Below are 20,034 nucleotides of genomic sequence, written 5' to 3' on the forward strand. Positions count from 1 at the left end.
ATATTCGGGCGGCCGTGTTCATTGACGCATCCTTGTCAAGCTCAAAATAATGCACGAGAAAAACAAAAGAAAAATAAACATTTATTAGCCGATATGTACACGAGCGAACAAAAACATTTGGTAGTGTGACGGCGGCGGCTCAGTCCAACATGTGTCCAGAATCAGTGAAACATAATGTAGCGGACAATTGCCTCCATGGGCTGCGATGCCATAAAAACTCACGTGTCCACTCTTTGAAATCATATAAAAAAACACATTTTGATCATAAAATTAGAAGTTTGTCCAACTGCCTTGATGGGCTGTGGTCCACGTAAAAATTGAATGGCATATGTATGATTGAACACGACAGACAAAATCACATTTTGATCAGGAAAGCTGTTCCCCACGGTCTCAGCTGAGAGGCTGCTGCTCTTCGGGTCTGATCTCCACCGGTTCCAGTTTATCCGAGAGCACGCAGAGAATTTTGTCAAACTTCTCATGGCGTTCCTTGCTGTCTGCCTCCGCTCCCGACTGGCCCCAGAAGAGTCGCAGGGCGAACTCGGTCCGGAAGGCCTCCAGCAACTCGGGAACAGGTGTCCAGCCGCCTAGAGGGGTCGAAGGTCAAGGTTTGTTTTCTTTGATTTTACATTTTCAAATTCACCTTTGCCATAAATCCTATTTTATTTAGAATACCATCACCATTACAAGAATTAAGTCATTGTTTTAAATAAAAATGTTATGATGAAGACATTATTTTAGAGTGAAGTGATAATCTAATCATATATTTCTGGTATGAAAATGTATTATGTGAATAAAGTCAATTTAAAAAAAAATACAAATAATTATGATTGGTAATTATTATATTTTTAAAATTGATGATACTTGATTGTAGTTTGCAATTAAATGCCGGATGAGCGTGAACTCATCACGTGATTTTGGCTTATGGACGCGGCGTATTACGTCATTTCCGTAAGGTCTGACGTTGACGACGTCGGTTCTGACGTCGTTTCCTACAAATTACGGCGCGAATCGGACACTGGTCAAAGGTTGCCTCCCCTTTTGAAGTTTTATTTTTTTCAAGTTACAAAACTTTTGACTTCAATCTTCGCTCAATTTTCACCACAAGCCCGGTGTCATTCATGTTCGAGCACGCTACTGAGAAAGAAGGGAAATGGGTGAGTCCATTCAATTAGCTTGGTTTAGCATGCTAACCGCTAGCCGCTAATTCCGGCGATTGAGACTTTTCTAAATTGTTTTGTGACGCCGTGAACAATATTTGTCCTGACGTGGTTGATGTACTTTCACAATGTTTCCCTTTTCATATGGCTGTGATTTATTGTCATCGTCTATTTCTACTTATCTACCGGCTAATTAGCACATTATAATGATGAAATAATTAGGGATGCTAATTAGCACGAAATGATTATGGAGTAAACCGGACTCAAGATTTTGAATGTACGTCCAGCAAAATTTGAAATGGAAGAGATATATTCTAAACAAGAGAATGCAATGTTGGAATGTTGAAAGTTGTAACATTAGAATATGTAAAGTCTTAGAAAAAGAACAGAAAACAAAAAATGTAATAATATTGTAGGTGGCAAGAAGTGTGTGAATGCGTACTTGCGAGCAGAGCTTTGGCGTGCTCCTGGTGTTGGCGTGCCTGTGCGGCGTGCCGCCGGGCCGCCTGCAAGAGGTCAAAGAGCATTTGACAGCCTTGGTGGCTGTCCTCCACGAGGTCCTGGCCCTCCATCAGCAGCAGCACGGGAATCAGGTGCGGCACGGCCACCGGAACCCCCGAAATGCATTCTCGACACAGAGGGGAAAAAGTCTAATTTTAGGAAATTGATGCGTGATACAATCTGACATCAAAATGCTCGCCAGTAGATGGCGCTATACTATGGCTATTGACAAAATTTGGGTTCATTTTGATGTGTTGTTTCAGAAGTAGCGGTATTATTGGTACTCGAGGCTGGGTCACTGGGGACCTCGGCTCATTCTTTGTGGCCTTACCGTCGCTGTCATTGAGCGAATTCATGAAAGGCTTGAGGGTCTTCTCGAACAGGACGGCGCTCTCCGTGTGGTTCCTCCGCAGCAGGCGCCACATCATTTGCAGCCGCACCACCTGCACGAGAGGTCATTTGCCACACGGGCAACGTCAGTGGAGGCCCAGGCGGAAGTGAGTGTGTCGACTTTTCAGACCCTGTAAATATACCCGGCACACATTGGAAGAGCGCTACTGTCTTACCTGAGGCATGTCCAACGCCTTCATGACGGCCGAGAAGGCGTAGAGGTCGTGGGCGTGCTCTTTGAGAGCTTGCGCCAGGAGGATGAACTTGTGCAGCACCGTGGCCCGTTGGCTCACCGTGCCCGTGCAGCCCAGGATGTCCACGACCACGCCCAAGGCAATCAAATGATGCCTGTGAGGGGGGGGGGGGGGGGGGGGTATACTCGTTTTCTTTTCTTCTTTCTCCTGTGCGAGGTTTGAATGTTTCCTTTGGTACCTCTCAAGTAGATCTTGCCGCAACTGACGGCCGTGCGGCAGCGTGATGAGCTCCAGACCCGAGGCCACGCCCATGGTGCGCCTCTGCTCGGCCGTCACGTCCACGATGCGCGCCACCTGGCAGTCCACGCTGAGAAGGTGCAGCGCGGTGGTGTTGGGGTCCGTGCGGGCGAAGAGCTCCTTCAGCTCCAGCAGCACGCTGGGCTCCAGCGGCCGGTTGTTGTCCGGCAGCAGCAACGACTTGAAGCGGTCCAGCTGGAAGCACGAGCTCCATTCCACCTGCGACGGACGAAATCTCGAGATGGAATCTACGTACGTGTCGTGTTGCACGGGGGAGTCGCAACCTGAGGACGTTCAAAATGCTCATTGTCGGGCAGTCGCGGCAGACGGGACGCCGCCTCGTCGCTGTTTTCGGCCTCCAGGAAGCCGAAGGAGGTCTCCGTGATCCGAGCCCGGCTCTGCCACTTTTCCTCCGCCCGAAGTCGATCGACGTGACCCTTGCGCCGGGACTGAGGCACCTGAACACAGGAGAGCAAACTTGTCACACTTCCCGGAAAAGACTTTTAGAAGAATTATCCGTGTCAAACCTGAACGACCAGCTCGTCGTAGAAAACGGACGGGTCGTCGTCCCGGTCCAAAGGCGTGGCGAGTAGCGAGGCTTTGGGGAACACAACAGAGATCCGGAGAGGCTTGGGGGGCGCTCGAGAGTGCAGCTGTCCATCAGAACCCCGCAGCGTCGCGCCCCCACCTAAGCCCAGAGGACCAATCAAGATCTCGCGTGCTGATGGTTTTTGTCGGCTCATGTGTGCGGACGTTACCGGGGTGACACGTGCGCGTTTGCCGCGGCTTGGGGCTGAGGAGAGGCTCGCTCCCCGTGCGGAACACCGGCGAGATGGGAGGGGGGCCGGCGTTTTCCGGTTTGGCCCTCTGAGGAGTGCCTGCGTGCGGAAGCGTACCCATAATGATACTCGGCTGAGGGTGTGGACAAAAGTATTGGGACGGACCTCTTAACTAGAGTTTTCAAAGTGTTTTTGAGCCACTCTCTGTGTGACATGTGACAGGTACCTGGCCTTAGGTTGCTGTCCGACTGGGCCGACTGGAGCAAAGGCCTGCATCCGAGGTTCTCCAGGTTACTGGGGTGACTCCCGCTCCTGCCGCACAGGAAGTGAGGTTTAACGGGAACTGACGTGGATGCGCCCCCTCAACCCCTCCCTCACCTGAGCAGCGGGTTGGCGTGCAGGGCGTCTCCCGGCGCGCTGCTGAAGCTCAGCCGTTTGCCGCGTTCCACATGCGACTTGGCCTCGGCAGCCCGCTGGCGCTCAGCGATGACGCGCAAAGGAAGCGTCCTGGTCAGCGGGTGGAAGATGATGGCGCCCGAGGCCTGGGAGATGGGCCGCCGGTTGGCCACGTAGAAGCGGATCAGAGCGGGGAGGTTGTCAAAGCGGTCGTCTTCGAACTGGAACAGCGCCCGGGGGTAGCCCTGCCTCACACACATTTCAAAATGTGCCAAAACTAGCATCTTTGAAATTTCTATGAAGAGACTGAATCCTGCCGCCGCACCTTTTTGGGTCTCAGCGGCACCTGTATGACCTTGAAGTGCATGGGCTCGTCCCTCCAGTAGCAGCTGAGGACGTATTCGCCCGGAGACGAGCTGGAGTCTCGCACCAGGAAGTCCCCGTCCCTGTCGAAAAGAGCCTCGGCAGCCTGGAGGACATCCGCCGTTCGTTTTTCCATTGGTATCGTATTTGTGTAAATTTGCAGTCGACGGTTGCACCTCTCTGGTGAGGGGTCCGTGGTACCAGGCTTGGCTCCTGGGGTCCTCGGTGCTAAGCTTCAGCTCTTCCTCCAGTTCCTTCCTCAGCGCGTCCATCTCCTTGTGACCACTAAACACCTGCGTGGCACGTCGCCTCGTGTCAAACAGGTAACGCACGTTGTGTCGGCGTGCGATTCGTGTTTACCTTCAGCCGGCTCAAGTATACGGCAAGGCTCCTCCTTTTGCTGGAAAACAAAATTGACAAGTGACCAAAGCAATTTTGGTGTACTCATGCTCACGTCATACTCTTTAAGCTAGCAAGCCAGCTTTGGTGTCCAGCTCAGTGGCCTAGTAGTAGAGTGTCCGCCCTGAGACTGGAAGGTTGTGGGTTCAAACCCCGGCCAGCTGGGGTCATACCAAAGACTATAGAAATGGGACCCATTGCCTCCCTGCTTGGCACTCAGCATTAAGGGTTGGAATTGGGGGGTTAGATCACCAAATGATTCCCGAGCGTGGGCGGCACCGCTGCTGCTCACTGCTCCCCTCTCCCCCAGGGGATGGATCAAAATCACATGGGGATGGGTTAAATGCAGAGGACAAATTTCACCACACCCAGATGTGTGTGTGTGTGTGTGACGATGGACTTTGGGACTTGACTTGTCACGATATGACACTCCCATATTTTTTTTTTCCAGGCGCGTGTCAGCCGCTAGCTGTTTTCCAGCCTCCCTTTTCCCGTCCTTCCTTCCTCCCGTCGCCACCTCGTGCATCAAGGGACCACTCAGCTTCGGAGCCGAGCTCACCGCCGCTACAACCTCGGCAACGCGCGCACATGACCATCGCCCCGCCGGAGGCATTGGTGACATTTTAAGGCCTTTATTTGGACGTTTAACACAATGTCTTTCTTGTTCCACTGTACCCGATTTAAAGCAGAGCCAAACAGGAAACGCTGCCAGTGGGAATAAATAGCTCATTGATAGAACACGTGCACAGACTGACAATGTGGCGAATTTAGTGGCAAGTCAACAAATGTTATTTCAAGGAAACAAGTTCATCGGAAGTGGGAAACTTTGCTAGGTGGAACAAACAGACCAGAGAATAGAAACAATGTAGTTCATTAAATTTCAATTATGTGCACATATTTTTATCAAGCAGATGCTAATGTCAGGCGCTAATATGACGAGTGTGTGTCTAAAAAAAAATAAAAAACAGGACACAGCTGTATTCTACCTGGATTAAACTTCGACTTGCCACCAGTTGTAAAGCTGCGCTCATTAAAGTTAAATAAGACAAACAAAAACACCCAAAAAATGAAAATTAATATGAACATGCTCCCCCTTTTAAAGCCATAGATTTTTTTGTCATGATATTTGAGCAAAAATTGTTAATGTGCTGACAATATTTACTGGTGAGAAGCTGGAAATCTGAAGATTTGGCCAATTGTATACGTCAAACAATCAGTCATGAAAATAGTTGTCAATGAATTAATAAACATCAATTCGTTGATCAATTGTTGCATCACTACTCGAAACCTACTGGTCACAAGCCTGTTATTAAAAGTCAAAAGTAAGCCCAAAAAGTAGAGTAACACCTCAAAGAGTGAGTAGTTAACGTCCAATAAAAGGCCAAAAGTAACAGCAAACATGTCTACGATATTTTGGTTTTGTACAGCGCGAGTAACATCCGTTTACGGCAACGTTTTTGGGGCGTTGGTCCTGCACACCTGAGCACGCGCGTGCTCGGGGAAAGTCTGCCTAGCAACAAATACCTGCTTGGCCCATGATCAATATTATATATATATATATTAATTATTGAAGCTTGACATGTCGCAACACACGGTACGTATGCGCGTTCAATATGATCAACGCAGTCAAGCGGCTCGTTGAACATCTCGCGTGAACTCGCGAGGTTTGTCCCAAAACAACTCAAGTCCCGAAGCAAAGGAGGTCTTTCCCTACCTGTCAGTGCCGTTCACTGCCCGCTCGCTCCGAACATGTTGACGGTCTGCGGTCCGGAAGGGACTTCGAGAGAGAAACAAGAACCTTCGACCCGGTCCCCTCCCAGCTCGCAGCCGCCGCCGCCCTTTTTCTCCTCCTTTCCTCAGTTGGTCGGCCCCCCACCTTTCCCGACGGCATGCATGTTCCCACAAGCTTTCCCGGGCACTCCCTCTCCCCCGCCCGGGGCCGCGTTGCCCAAAAGCCGCTATCTGAACACATTCCTCGGATACCGATACAAGTCGGGCCGCCTCTTTCACCTGTCATCAAGTAAGCCGCTGCCTGGCGTCTATAACCCCGCATTTGATTCTTTTATCATGAACGAAATGTTTTTCAACCGCGAATAACGAGCGACAATGTGGTGCCCGCGGGCACCTGGTAGCCCCCCGAAGCCCTGCGAGGGAGGGGCCCGTTGTAAAAAGAGCTCATCGGTGGTGGGGCATTGTGATTTTCTAGGAAACTTGTAGAAGTGATCATCTGAACATGTAAAAACTGGCAGAGGTGAATAGAAAGCATGGTGCGAGATGACACTTTTCTTATCACGAATTATTGAGAATTGTGATCACATCAAATATAAATTTGAGATCATTTAAAATAATTAACAAAAATAATTTGTGCAAATATAAAATATAGATATATTGTTGCTACAATTTATATAATATACTTTTAGTCCAGGTTGCGCAAGCTGTTGTCAAGGTGTCGTGCGAGTTTCTGCCAGCTAAACTGTTGATGTCGTAAATGTATGTGTTATATTTCAAACAGTTTATTCAAGGTGGCCCACAAGCAGCTACATATACACTTCGAACTAAATAATTTAACACTTCTGTACTTTTCCCCCCCTTGTTACAAACAAACCGGCCTTCAATCTATTCTTTTCACTTCTAGCTGGGTGTGAAGGTGTAATCGGAAGTGAGTGACAACTTACTACTTGAGCTGTTAATCATTACTGCTAACACGAGTGGATTGAAAAAAAAATTTAAGAGAAGACAACACTGTGCCAATTGACAATGAAAATCAAGGACAACAAATCCTCTCCCTCTAATTTGGCAAGACGTGTTTTTGCAAGCGTGTTTACCTGCGCTTGCTTTCTCGACAGCCGTCCAGCGTGCCGGAAGCGTGATCCTCGTCCAGGGGCCGCAGCTGCGAGCAGGACGCGGACAGGCGATGTTTCTTGTCAGCGCGGTGGAGGCGAGGCAGGACACTCTGGCGGAAAAGATTCTGCCTTGGCTTCACCTGGAGGAAGCGGTAAGCAACTTCTTTTTTTTTTTTTCTTCTTAGTATGACTTCAGTAACTGTCGTTGTGCGTCCATGCTCTCACCAAATCCAAGGACGAGCCCAGCGAGTACTTCCTGCTCACTCTGCGCTTCATTTCCACACCTGAGAGGATTGGGGGAATTTCAAAAGAGGAACGTGTCAACATTCGGTGTCAGCCCAGCAAGATAAGCTATGTAGCATTCTCCAAAACCAGGATTTATTGGCCCGTCCATATTCTTTGTTTTTAGAATCCCGTGGCTCAAAGTAGACTGTTTTTTTTTTCCCTGAGCAGATTTGCAGTGTAAATCTTAACAAGTGTGCGAAGTGCTGACTCCTTGAAAGAAAATGCTTGTATTGTTTATAGGCACCACTCCCCCACCCGCAACACTCTGGGTTCGGGTTACGGTAGAAGCCGTCCGTCCTCCAGTTGTCATAGTAACAGAAGCTGTGCGTGCTCACGATGACCTCCGTGAAGTCAAAGTTGCAGGAGTACTTGTTGAAACGTGGGTTGTAGCTCTATAAAGAGTGTCTTGTACATGTGACTATTTGAAGTGGAGGTGAAGACTTTACCCAAGTGAGGGTAGAGCTTCTGGCGGTGGCTCAGAAGCTCAGCCATGATGGTTTCTCTGTGCGAGGCATCCTCGATCCCCGCCTGCTTCAGCTCGTCGTCGTTCACGTTCAGCAGACCCTAAAGTCACATGATCAGGACTTCAATCTCAATATTGTGACTTTTATTAAATCTTTAAAAAGTAAAATAAGAATGTTTTAATCTAGAATTAAAAAAAAAAAACATGGATGAGTACCGATACCAGGTTTTAGTAGTGGTGCTGATCCAAAATTAGAAATTAGGCAGAAATTAAATATAAAAAATTAATTAGAGATTATTTTCTTCAAAAACTAACTTTTCTCGAAACCTCTAATGCAGGCTGTGTTTTGAATGTATTATTTGAAAATGAAGAACTCATTGAAGGCCTCAAATGGCCCCCAGGCCGTACTTTGGACACCGTTTCTAGCATCTGTGGTTCAAATGTCACAAAATAAATTTCTGGCCAGACTTTGACATACCTCCAGTCCGTAATATTCACTCTCCAGAGCCTTGGTATACTGAGGCAGGCCGATCCGCCGCAGCCACCAAGCGATGGAGCGATTATTCATGTCTGACCCCCGCAGATGAAACCGATCACCAGCAGAAAGTGGCAGGCAGCATGACTTCCGTCAAGTCGAGCACTTTGCTCCAGAATCCGGCTCCTCCGAAATTCCGGGAGCGCTTCCGTGCGATGTTTCACTTTCTCCCGCTTTTCCCGTATCGAACTGGTCACTAACCGTCTGTGTCTCGCCTTCTCCCCCTCGCAGGGGAAGCCAATGGCACGGCACCGCTGCAACGCCGCCAACCAATGGGAGCGCGCGTTGGGGAGCGGGCCCGGGCGGATCCTGGCATGTCAAAGACGACGCGAAGGGTGTGCGTGTGAAAACGTAGCTGTCAACGTGTCACAGGTGAGACGCGCAGGCACTCCAGTGAGTGTGTGTGTGTGTGTGTGTGCAAAAAGTCATTATGTACTTGGGGTCGTCAAATAATCCACTGTGCTGTGCATTTAAATCAATTACGAGATTCATTCAAAAACAAAATTTGCCTTGACAGCATTTTGTATACTTTTTATCTTGCAAAAATACATATTTTCTTTGAAAAAAATGGAATGTTCTCATAGAACTGTTGATCTCAGAAAGAAACCGTTTCCTTCATTTTTCACAAGACAAAAAAATTACTGTTCTCAAAAATTGCGACATTTTAGCTCAAAAACAAATGTATTCTCATGTTCCAGCCTTTTTTCTCAAATAAACACTTTTTTTATTTTTAGTCTCCCACTTGATTTGGTCTGTGAATTTAAAAACGTTATTTTACACTTCACTTTTTATCCTAGAAAAATATGCATTTTTTTTTTCTCAAGCTTGATTTCAAAACCAAAAGTGACTATTTCAAAGAATCAGATGAAATCATCCTTTTCAGCCTTAAAAGCAATCATGGTCACTGAGATGATGAACGTGGTCTGCTCAGAATCACAGCGACCTCTACAGGAAAAAACAAGATCCCTTTTTTTTCATTTCCAGATACTTTCACATCATTTCTTCATTGTTTGATTCTTACATCATCATGGGAAGTTAAATGATTAAACTGCACATCTGACTTGGTGTGACTCTGTTGCTCAGGTTGCCGTAGCAACGGCCCTGCCGTTTGCCCGACCATGACTGCGGGTGTCAGGAAAAAGGAAGTATCACGACGGAACTAAAGAACACCCACCACCAAACAGAGGCGGAACGACAGAATGTGACAATGAAGTCACAGACGAGAAACGACCGTCCGCATCGAGGAAGCGTCTGAAGGTGAGTGACTTCTTTCTTATGCCTTGACTTTTGTGCACTTTAATCAAAAGCAAAAATGGCCTTATGGACATAGGTGTTGGGACAATCTACAGGAAGTGAAAGTTGAAGGTGTAGTTTCATGACCACATAACAGGTTTGTATGGGTCTGACTGTGGTGTGTGTCCGTTAAAGAAGTGGGCCCACGCATATGAATGTAACATTTTGAATCAACTTTTTTTTTTTTTTACGATTCATGCAAGCGATCCAACATATTATGTGGGAAAACAAAATCATGCTTGTTTGTCATTACTGTTCTTATAGTTTTTGATTTATTCAAAAAGAACACACACCTCAAACATAGCCATGGTTGTCGCAGTACCGCAACTGACCTGCAGGAGCTTGTATGAGCATCCAGGCTGACAGGAAATACAAAGAAAAAGAAAGTAGTTTCACTTTTCAATGGGGTTCGGGACTAATCCCCGAGGAAGGTCATTTGTTCGAGAATTATTTATCACACAGTACTGTGCTTTGAGATATTTTTGTTTTTTGTCAAATACTGCTTAGAACACAAAAAATGAAAGCGAATGAAAACCAAACACCGAGCCTTTTCAAAACAATGAAAGCTAATACAAATTTTATACTGGGTCAAACGATGAAAACGTGCAAACTGCGCAAATGTGGATCAGCCGATTGCTTGACAGTCTGTGCGCTTACTAACAGGACAAGATGGAGTTGTGGCGCCAGTGCGCAAAATGGCTGATCGGGTGCCGCGTCTTGCCAGAGACGCACCGTGTCACGTGGGAGGGCGCCCAGGTGAAGTCACGCGTTCTCGCCACTCCATTAGCGTAGCTTCTAGCATTGAAAATGACATTTGTGTGTGTGTGTCAGGTGTGTGACCTCGCTCAGGCCCTGAGAGACGGCGTGCTGCTGTGCCAGCTTCTCAACAACCTGCTGCCTCTGGCCATCAACCTGAGAGAAATCAACCTGCGCCCGCAGATGTCCCAGGTAAGGGCGGATAGAAAAAGTCAACACACCCCTGTTCAAAGGTATTTTCCAATACTTTTTCCACCTTTCATGTCAGCCATAGGATATATACAATTTATATTCAATTTTTTGGGTGACGTTGGCAGACTTTTTATTTTCAATTCCGAGTGTGTGTGCGTTTGTGTGTGTTTCACAAACGTGAATCTTTGGGAAATCCCCCATGGGGCCAATCGTATGTTTGGACACGTCCGGGTCATAACAGGCAATGACACTTGGGAATGCACTGTGTGACACACACATACAGGAAGTTATGTAAAATGTCATCCGTCATGCCCCGCCCACCTTCTACATTGGTTGGAACATGAACACCGCTAGGCGCTCTTTTGCGGTTATTTTTGTGGTTCCTATAATTCGTATTGCTTTGTTCACTACCTCATTTGTGTCTCGTAATGTCTGTGTCATACGCAGCACTTTTTTGACCCACATTTTATCAAACAAGTTAACAACGCTCACCCCGAGAAAATAATTTTCTGTCTTTCCACGCTAGCGTTACTTTGTTTTACAATGACGATAATGCAACACTGCCATCTCTTGGCGTCTGCTTGTCATTACAGTTATGTTCCAGACAAGTTGTTGAAAATGTACTTTTGAGTTCCTGTTGCGTAGCTGTATGAATGAATGGTCATTTGTAACGCTTTCTCCCCCAGTTCCTGTGCCTGAAGAATATTCGGACCTTCCTGGGTGTGTGTCAGAACAAGTTCCAGCTGAAGAAGAGCGAGCTGTTTGAGGCTTTCGACCTGTTCGACGTGCGCGACTTTGCCAAGGTGAGTAGCTTGTGTTTTGTTGAAATAATACAAATAGCGTATCACTGGACTTTTAAATTCAATGTGTTTTCTTGTGCGGCAGGTGCTTAGCACTTTGTCCGTCTTGTCTCACTCAGCCATTGCTACACAAAGAGGATTCCAGTGAGTACATCGTTATTGTAAAAAAACAAAAAAAAGTACAAGGTAATCATGCAATGAACGCTGTCCTGCAGACCTTTCCCAATGGGAGTAGACATTTCCAACGACGACATCTACAACGGCCTGTCGGACCACATCGAGTAAGCAAGCGCTCCAATTTTGACGCGAAAGAAATCAAGCGTACGTCTTTGTAAATGACGGCGCTCCGCAGCGACACGGTCGATGAAGCGGACGACTTGTACGACTGCGTGGACGACGCCGAGGCGGAAGGGGATGAAATCTACGAAGACTTGATGAGGACGGTCGAACAGCCCGCGATTGTGAGTTCTCTCGGTTCCCGGTCGACCTTCCGACGTGCTCCCCTAAGCGTTTATTTTTATGCGTGTCGCAGAAGCCCGGGGTGGACAAGCGAGAGTGCTGCCTCCAGGAGATCAAGCAGACGGAAGAAAAGTACTCGGATACTCTGGAATCAATTTTACTGGTGGGGATGCGTCTCCACGCACATGCGCACGCATTCTCGCACAGATGTGGTGCTCATTTATTTCCATTATCATCAGCACTTCAAGAAGCCTCTGGAAAAATTCCTCCAGGCTCAGGACCTCGAGAGCATCTTTGTCAACATACAGGTACAAAGGACACAGATTCACTCCAAGAAGGATTTGTGCTGAATGTTTTTTTTTTTTTTTTTTTTTAATAGTACATCCGCAGACTAGTACCTGATTGTTGTTGTTTTTTTATTATTATTTTTTTTTTTTTAAATTAATTAATTTATTTATAGGGCATGTGTATATATGTATTTATTTTATTTTTTTGTATTTAATGCACACACATGTTTCTGTCCCACTATTTAAGAATAACATGACGACTTGTTCCACTCGTGCACACTCAAGTTTTGAATGTGGATTTGTACTGTGCACATCATCGGCGCGTGTAGGATTTGTCCAGCATACATCGAGAACTTTCGGACGAGATCCGGAGTTCCGTCGCCAACGGAGCCAAGAACCTCTACCAGGTGTTTGTCAACTACAAGGAGAGGCTCCTGCTCTACGGCCACTACTGCAGTCAGGTGGAGACGGCCACCAAGCATCTGGACAAACTGTCGGGTAGCAGAGAGGACCTCAGGATGAAGCTGGAGGTGCACAAAAGCCTTAGGTCCGCTTCTTTGGACTTTTCCCTTCATCTTGTCTTGTTTCTCAGGTCTGTTCCATGAGAGCAAACAGCGGCAAATTCACCCTCAGGGATCTTCTTATGGTGCCCATGCAGAGGGTCCTGAAATACCCTTTGCTCTTGCAGGTATCTTAGTTTTAATAATCCCGTTAAAAAAAAAAAAAAAAAAATCTCATCTCTGTCCGATAAAAGCTGAAATTGAAGCTGTTCTTTTTTTTTTTTCTGTGCTTTGTTCATCTCCAGGAGCTGTTCAAACACACCAACGACCCGTCAGACAAGGAGAACCTGCGCACGGCTCTCGACGCCATGCGAGTGAGTTTGTGCACACGCGTGTGCACTACACTTGCCACCATTTTGTGTTTTTTATAACTCCAAATAAAGTTCAGCTGTTCAAGTAGGCATTTCCTGAGTAGAAGGTGTGTGTGTTAACTTTTGATACCCGCTGTATGTGCATGGCTCTGGTCATTTGATCCACCAGGACCTGGCGCAATGTGTCAACGAGGTGAAGCGAGACAACGAGATCCTCAAGCAGATCACCACCTTCCAGTTGTCCATCGAGAACATGGTGAGCTGATGTGTGTGTGTGTGGCTCGCCATTTAGTGAGACCGCCGTGTGCGTTCAAATGTCTGGCAGCATTATTTTCAAACTTAAATAAAATAAATAAGTTTCTTTTTTTAATTGTGTTTTATTTTTAATTATTATTTTATTTATTTTTTAACATTTTTTAATAATTTTAGTCACAGTCATTGGCCCTCTTTGGCCGCCCCAAAATGGACGGAGAGCTCAAAATCTGCAGCACAGAGAAAAAGTCCAAACAGGAAAGGTGAGTGTTTTTTTTTTTTTTTTCTTCTTCCCCTCTCTCTGCCTTTTTTCATATTAAATTGAATGTGGTCCACAGATACGCGTTCCTCTTCGACAAGGCCATGTTTGTGTGCAAGAAGAAGAGCGGCGAGACCTTTGAGCTCAAGGAGATCATCGCGCTCCAGCAATACCAAGTGCGAGACGAGACGGGGGGCGAGAAGGACAAAAAGAAGGTGCGCTTCGGTTTGAGGTTGGCCTGGCCAAGGGATGCGACCCTAACAAAGGCTCGCTTCGTGTCCGCAGTGGTCCTACCTGTTCCTCTTGCTGGACTCCAACGGGAAGTGCGGCTACGACTTGTACTTCAAAACACGAGAACTGAAGAAGAAATGGCTGGAGCAGTTTGAGATGGCTCAGTAAGTTTGGAAAAAGTGGAAATGTTCCTTTTTGAAGGTTTCCTCATGTCGCTAAATGTGTGGGCAGATCCAACATGTGTCCCGAGAACGCCATGGCAAACAACCACGATTTCCAGATGCACAACTTTGAGGAGACGGCGTGTTGCAAGGCCTGCTCCATGCTGCTGAGGTCTGTCTCAGCCTTGCTGCTCGCTCTCCAAATCCAGAGGCTTGACCTTCTCCTCTCTTGTCTTCATTCCGTTGCCGCAGAGGGATTTTCTTCCAGGGCTACCGCTGCACGCGCTGCAAAACGGCCGCCCATAAAGAGTGCTTGGGCAGATTGCCGCCTTGCGGGCGCCGCTCAGGTCAGTCGCTTCCAATTCAGGTATTGCCCCAATAGCCAAAAAGATGGTGCCAAATTACTACTTTTGTATGAAACTGGGCACACAAAAATAGGAGCTAAGTAAATTTGTTTCTGTAAATAACAGATAGGTTCCAGAAAAAATCTGAAATCACAAAAAAAAAAGTGGGGGGGACGCATTTTGTTGGGATCATTAACACTGATCATGTGACTTTTTCAGACCATTCAACTACTGCGAGAAAAGTGAGTCTCACATGACGTTCGTTCACTTCTCGTCAGCGCCTACTGAAGTAATTGCGCTGAATTATTTTTTTTCCCCTTTTCTTCTTTTTTGCCTTCAGAATAGGACGCACGGGTCCAAAGGGAGCGCCGGCACCGGTAAGCAATACGGGAGCAAATTTCACAGCACTGGGGAACTTTGAATATCGTTGTGACGACTTTCTATTTCTTGTGTTCTATATTTCTCCTCCATGGATGCTCAGGACTTCCCAAGATGGAAGCGTGTCAGGAGTACTTCGGCCTGCCGCCGCCGCCCGCCGGCTTCGGCTGTCCGCTGCTCCTCTCCAAGGGCGACGTGGTAGAGCTGATGCGGGGGGAGGTGGATCTGTCGTGGTGGGAGGTACGTCGGCCGTGCGGCTCATCATCTTAACGCATCGGTCACGTCACTTATTCGAACGTCACGAAGCGTCCGTTTCGATGTCCCTCAGGGCAGAAACTTGAACGGAGGTCAGACGGGCTGGTTCCCCTGCGGCAGAGTTGTGCCCTACTCGTGTGTGAGTATAAAGCGCCATGTGGCTTTTGCTGACGGGACTGCAAAAAAGTCGACCTGAACCGCTCAACTTTAATTAGGTGAATGTGATTGGACAAATCTGGAAGCAGACGCTGTCATAAGAGGGTGTGCAAACTTTTGCAACCCCTCACAAATAGTTTTAATTTTATTTTCTTTAACCAAACATTCTGATGGTCTCTTTTTCAAAAACGTGGCATTTGACCATGGGTGTGCAGACTTTTTATACCCGCTGAAAGTCACAAAAATATGAATCTGAAAGTGATCGATTGAGATTGATTTGATCAGCCTGATCTCAACCTTTTCCCACAGAGGCCCACACCGGACCTGTCTGCTTTCAGCTGGTGAGTGCAACAGCAGTTTTATTTCCTTGTTTTATATGTTAAAATATAGTTGAATTGAATCCTTACATTTGTTCATTGTCATATATTTTTTTAAAGAAGCGCATTCCAACTTCAATTATATTTCCTATATTACATCATTGCACATGAACTCATCGAGATGCGTTTCATCTTTTCTTATCGGCCTCGCTGTGCTCTCAGGTTTGCGGGCAACATGGACCGGCCCGCCTCCAAGGAGCTTCTCGTGTCGCGCTCCGACGGAACCTACCTGGTCCGGCAGAAGGACGGCGGAGAGTTTGCCATCAGCATCAAGTAAGATTCAGCACGGCAAAATTGCCCCTTCTGGCCTGTTCAAAGTGTGTCATTCTTCTACTTTGGCAGGTTCAACATGGACATCAAACACATTAAAATCACCTCCTGTGACGGCCTGTTCCGCATCAACGAGAAGAAGGCCTTCAAGGGTTTGGTGGTCAGTCCCTCAGGATCACATTTGTCATTTATATTCTTATAAATCCATCTAACGATTAATTCATGAATATCATGATATTCCCTCATGGGTGTATTGTCGTAGGACATGATCGAGTTCTACCAGCAGACGTCCCTGAAGGAGTGCATCAAGGACGTGGACACTACGCTGCGCACGCCCTACAAGCAAGCCGAGCAGACTAATGACCACAAGCCCCGTGACGCCGTCAAAGGTTGGTGCTTCTGTTCAAGCAAATTAAAAACCTCCCTGTATCATCACAGTGAGAGAAAAACTTTTTTTTTTATGCGAAACATCTCACACAACACAGCAGGAGGAGGAGGCAGCGCGCGTACTGTCGGCATAGCGAGAGCCAGGTACGACTTCTCGGCCCGCGACCGCTCGGAGCTGTCGCTGCACGAGGGAGACACCATCAGAATCCTGTCCAGGAAAGGCCAAAGTGGCTGGTGGAAAGGAGAAGTCTACGGCAAGGTGAGCGAGAGCCAAACATGGAAAATGTACACAGCGTCATGCTTTGAGGGACTCACAGTGGCTGTTGCCCAGGTGGGCTTCTTCCCCGCCAACTACGTGGACGAGGACTTCTCGGACTACAGCTGACCTGCCCGCTCCGTCACGCCATAGAGACGTGTGTGCGTGTTTATATTCTGGGGGAGCTAAGTCACTAATTTTTCTTCCCATTCTCCAAAATAATCCCTTTTTTATTGATAACGTGGACTTTAAGGATTATTATGTGGTCAGTGTTGTGTTATTTCAAGCCAAACTTTTGTTAATGAAGCAAAGACTCACTTTGCACAACGGTGGGTAAATAACCACTTTATTTCCAAAATATATTTAAAAAAAAAATCATAACATGTCGCTCACATTATTTTTTTTGTCCTGGTAAATTCTAATGATGTCATTTCCAAACAAATTGAGCCTTGCTTTCACTGGTAGTACAACTCCAGGTTCATGCCGTCGTGGATCTCATCTGGGAAACTCAATTAAGTCAAATGTCAAACTCATCAACTAACGATACCAGTATCGATACTTGTAAAAATTCTCAGATTTTGTATGCACAAATACTGTATCACCAGCTAAAATACTGTAATATGAAAATATATCACACAGCAGTATGTCAAGTGGAAAGGATACAGTCGCCCAGTGACACGTGGTCCTTGAATATGGTGTACCTGCACAGAGAAGAATAATAAAATAATATAATGAAAAATAATATCTACACAAAACAACGATAGTCATACAAACATGACATCTTGCTGTACATTGGGCAAAAAAAAAAAGTTTGCTTACCATTTCTTCAAGACTATTTTGTCATAACGCGTCCCCGTCTGAGCTGCAATGAGCTTCTTCAGGTCTCCGATGGTGTCCTCAGAGCTGGAAGGTGGACTTGTTGAGGAAACGCACACGTGACGTCATCCCTAGCTAGTCCAAAACCATGCGTCTTGGAACAGTTCAATGAACCAGACGGTGATATGATACGATTCGGCCGCTTTCAACGTCAAGGATACTTGCACTTTACCCGGACTTTCTTGCCCAGACGATCGTTGCACACCACTTCGATCATCTTGTCGTTGGATCTGCCGAGACAAACGTTACGAACGTCGAAGCATCGCAAGCTTACAACGAGAGATCATTTTAAACAACCAGCACGTCGGAGCGGACGTAATAATGTACTATTTTGCTCCACTTTAAAGAAATAAGACCTAAAACGCAAGTTGAGTGTTTCGTTGAATGCAAGCTAATATGGGAAGCGGTGAAATGTTATTTACGTAAACGTTTCACACTATGCAAGCGTGGGGTTAAAATAACAAATTGTTTAAAATAATAATAATTCCGTGTGTGAAAGTTGTTGCTATTACCTTAAAACCAGCAGTAGAGTAGCAAAATTCAAGATTTTAACGCTGCTACGTTCCCGTCGAAATGCTGCTTTAGCTTGTGTAAACCAATCAAAAAAAAATGTACAACAGCTTACATTGGCCAATGGCAGAGACGTTCCAAACAAAGGCGGGGCTAAAGGGCAAAACAACGCGAGAGCCGTAAATGTGTCGGTGATTGTCGCAAAGTGTTGTAGTCACCCTCGCACACGATTTCTCTCTCCATTTGGATTTGTCTCTTTTAGAGAGGAAAACCTGTGACGGTATAGTGAGTAACAATGGCAGACGAGGAGGCTTTACCAGGGGGCTGGGAGAAGAGGATGAGCCGCAACTCAGGTGACTGAACAGGCGTGACGTGAGGCCGCAAACCGGCTGGCTTGTTTGCTATCTCCGCAATGTAATGTGCAACCTAGCTTGGCGACTAGCAAACCGAATCAGCATTGCGGCTGATTAATTAGCGCTAAGCTAGCCAGGTACAACTTAAGCGACGCGAGACTAAGAGTGTTATTAATTCTAAGTGTAGTAAAATATACTTGTTACAATTTGTTGTAAAAGTTTGCAAATGATGTTGGCGCGCGAGCCGATCCGCCCCTGGGCCTGTGTGACGTCACTGTGCCTCTCAAGGTTTCTTTTAAAAGAATGTTTTGGGAATTCTTCATGAAATCCGATTGTCATATAAATGCAAATACCCTTAAATGTTGTCATAATGCGAATTAAATTAGTTGTTAATTAAATGTGTACTCGCCAATGTGTACCAGTCAGAATCGGTACTCGCCCATTGCCAGTTTTTGGACAGGAGTTTGTGGTTGATAAAATATCATTGCTAATTCTGCTCTGTCTGCAGGCAAGGTGTATTACTTCAACCGCGTGACCAACGCCAGCCAGTGGGAACGACCCGCAGCGGGAGACTCCCGTGGAGAGCCAGATAAGGTAATGTGCTGTTTGGAATTCTCTCAACCTTCATGAACTGCAGCTATGAAAGGTGAGCCGGTCATCACCGCTTCCTTTTAAGCAGTTCTCCTTTTCTGTTTGTTTGGCAGGTGCGCTGCTCACACCTCCTGGTCAAGCACAACCAGTCCCGCCGGCCGTCTTCCTGGCGGGAGCAGAACATCACGCGCTCCAAAGACGAGGCCGTCGAGCTGATTCAGAGTAAGTCGCCAGGTCCTTGTCCGCCGCCTCACCCTTTAGGTTTTCTCTTCTGTTTGGAGTGATTTGATGTCGTTTTCAGACTATATCGAGCGGATCAAGTCGGAAGAGGACAAGTTTGAGAACTTGGCCTCCCAATTCAGCGATTGCAGTTCAGCCAAAAGCGGCGGAGACTTGGGACTCTTTGGCAGAGGTCGCTGATCCGTTTTCCAACTCGACCCGAGTTAATTGACCTCTCGTCACGTAATGTATGTTTTGTACCCCTCAGGTCAAATGCAGAAACCCTTCGAAGACGCCTCTTTTGCACTCAAGATCGGAGAGATGAGCGGTCCCGTTTTTACCGACTCTGGGGTGCACATCATCGTGCGCACTGGCTGACCGCGCACACACGCACACACCATGCACCCATCAGTCTTTGTCACGATGGTGCAAAGACGCAACGCCGATCTAATATTTTACAACAAACATACGCAATGTAACAGATTATCACGCAGATGATTGAAAGTGCATGTCACACAAGAAAAAGCCCGTCCTGCACTTTTTTTCCTCCAGAAAACCAAAAAAACGCAATTCCATTGCCCTCCTGTTCCTGCGTAACAAAAAATGACCGCTTTTAAAACGTTCGTGATCCATCTCAGCTGTCAAAATAAAAGTCCTCTCTTTTTTTTTTTATAAAAGTGTGTCTATTTTCTTGACTGGTGCGGTTGAGCGTCTAGCGTTGCCACCTCGCGGGACGACGAAACGAGTTGATGAAATAAAAACGGCTCAAGACCTTTTGTGAGATTTCAAGCTTTTTAGCCAGGGTTGGTGTTTTAAACCAGAGTTTTAAAGCGAGCCGGGGTCATAGCTTCAAACAATGCTTGGAGGGAGACAAATTTGGCTTTCAAGTCAGCTACGGC

General features: G+C 46.7%; 4 protein-coding genes across 9 annotated transcripts; 2 read left to right on the forward strand and 2 right to left on the reverse strand.

Annotated features, from left to right (window-relative positions):
• Nucleotides 1–68: 68 nt before the first annotated feature.
• sh2d3a (SH2 domain containing 3A) lies at nucleotides 69–8,832 on the reverse strand. 3 transcript variants are annotated; one of them, XM_049720048.2, is made up of 17 exons: nucleotides 8,546–8,830; nucleotides 8,051–8,168; nucleotides 7,545–7,603; nucleotides 7,302–7,459; nucleotides 4,438–4,477; nucleotides 4,254–4,370; nucleotides 4,040–4,183; nucleotides 3,697–3,959; nucleotides 3,545–3,630; nucleotides 3,298–3,417; nucleotides 3,067–3,227; nucleotides 2,824–2,997; nucleotides 2,481–2,758; nucleotides 2,225–2,396; nucleotides 1,990–2,101; nucleotides 1,600–1,785; nucleotides 69–584 (listed from the first exon to the last, which is right to left on the reverse strand). In XM_049720048.2, exons 1-17 carry the CDS (start codon nucleotides 8,633–8,635, stop codon nucleotides 391–393), a joined length of 2,472 nt encoding a protein of 823 aa, XP_049576005.1. In that variant the 5' UTR covers nucleotides 8,636–8,830; the 3' UTR covers nucleotides 69–390. The 3 variants fall into 3 exon arrangements, with proteins under 3 accessions (XP_049576005.1, XP_049576004.1, XP_049576006.1); XM_049720047.2 differs by having other exon boundaries at nucleotides 3,697–4,370; nucleotides 8,546–8,832; XM_049720049.1 differs by lacking the exons at nucleotides 7,302–7,459; nucleotides 7,545–7,603; nucleotides 8,051–8,168; nucleotides 8,546–8,830 and adding an exon at nucleotides 6,191–6,333 and having other exon boundaries at nucleotides 3,697–4,370.
• On the forward strand, nucleotides 7,329–17,344 carry LOC125968708 (proto-oncogene vav-like). Of its 4 annotated transcripts, none has more exons than XM_049720045.2 (31): nucleotides 7,332–7,471; nucleotides 7,555–7,983; nucleotides 8,834–8,974; nucleotides 9,686–9,859; nucleotides 10,559–10,651; nucleotides 10,727–10,843; nucleotides 11,530–11,646; nucleotides 11,729–11,787; nucleotides 11,859–11,924; nucleotides 11,996–12,104; nucleotides 12,176–12,265; nucleotides 12,342–12,410; nucleotides 12,719–12,919; nucleotides 12,982–13,077; nucleotides 13,195–13,263; nucleotides 13,430–13,516; nucleotides 13,690–13,775; nucleotides 13,851–13,986; nucleotides 14,057–14,166; nucleotides 14,234–14,335; nucleotides 14,416–14,510; nucleotides 14,727–14,749; nucleotides 14,848–14,884; nucleotides 14,989–15,125; nucleotides 15,214–15,279; nucleotides 15,606–15,637; nucleotides 15,836–15,946; nucleotides 16,016–16,103; nucleotides 16,206–16,332; nucleotides 16,429–16,589; nucleotides 16,662–17,344. In XM_049720045.2, exons 5-31 carry the CDS (start codon nucleotides 10,565–10,567, stop codon nucleotides 16,713–16,715), a joined length of 2,532 nt encoding a protein of 843 aa, XP_049576002.1. In that variant the 5' UTR covers nucleotides 7,332–7,471; nucleotides 7,555–7,983; nucleotides 8,834–8,974; nucleotides 9,686–9,859; nucleotides 10,559–10,564; the 3' UTR covers nucleotides 16,716–17,344. The 4 variants fall into 4 exon arrangements, with proteins under 4 accessions (XP_049576001.1, XP_049576002.1, XP_049576003.1 ...); XM_049720046.2 differs by having other exon boundaries at nucleotides 16,432–16,589; XM_049720043.2 differs by having other exon boundaries at nucleotides 16,206–16,589.
• Nucleotides 16,916–18,123, reverse strand: ubl5 (ubiquitin like 5). The gene is made up of 5 exons (XM_049720070.1): nucleotides 17,975–18,123; nucleotides 17,624–17,692; nucleotides 17,406–17,489; nucleotides 17,250–17,287; nucleotides 16,916–17,085 (listed from the first exon to the last, which is right to left on the reverse strand). The coding sequence occupies exons 2-5, from the start codon at nucleotides 17,677–17,679 to the stop codon at nucleotides 17,042–17,044; spliced, it is 222 nt and encodes a 73-aa protein (XP_049576027.1). The 5' UTR covers nucleotides 17,680–17,692; nucleotides 17,975–18,123; the 3' UTR covers nucleotides 16,916–17,041.
• A 19-nt stretch (nucleotides 18,124–18,142) lies between these two features.
• Nucleotides 18,143–19,812, forward strand: pin1 (peptidylprolyl cis/trans isomerase, NIMA-interacting 1). Its single transcript, XM_049720069.2, has 5 exons — nucleotides 18,143–18,325; nucleotides 18,834–18,919; nucleotides 19,030–19,138; nucleotides 19,218–19,328; nucleotides 19,404–19,812. Exons 1-5 carry the CDS (start codon nucleotides 18,268–18,270, stop codon nucleotides 19,511–19,513), a joined length of 474 nt encoding a protein of 157 aa, XP_049576026.1. The 5' UTR covers nucleotides 18,143–18,267; the 3' UTR covers nucleotides 19,514–19,812.
• Nucleotides 19,813–20,034: the final 222 nt, after the last annotated feature.

This window comes from Syngnathus scovelli, chromosome 5, assembly GCF_024217435.2.
Source record: "Syngnathus scovelli strain Florida chromosome 5, RoL_Ssco_1.2, whole genome shotgun sequence".
In the NCBI taxonomy this organism is placed as follows: domain Eukaryota; kingdom Metazoa; phylum Chordata; class Actinopteri; order Syngnathiformes; family Syngnathidae; genus Syngnathus; species Syngnathus scovelli.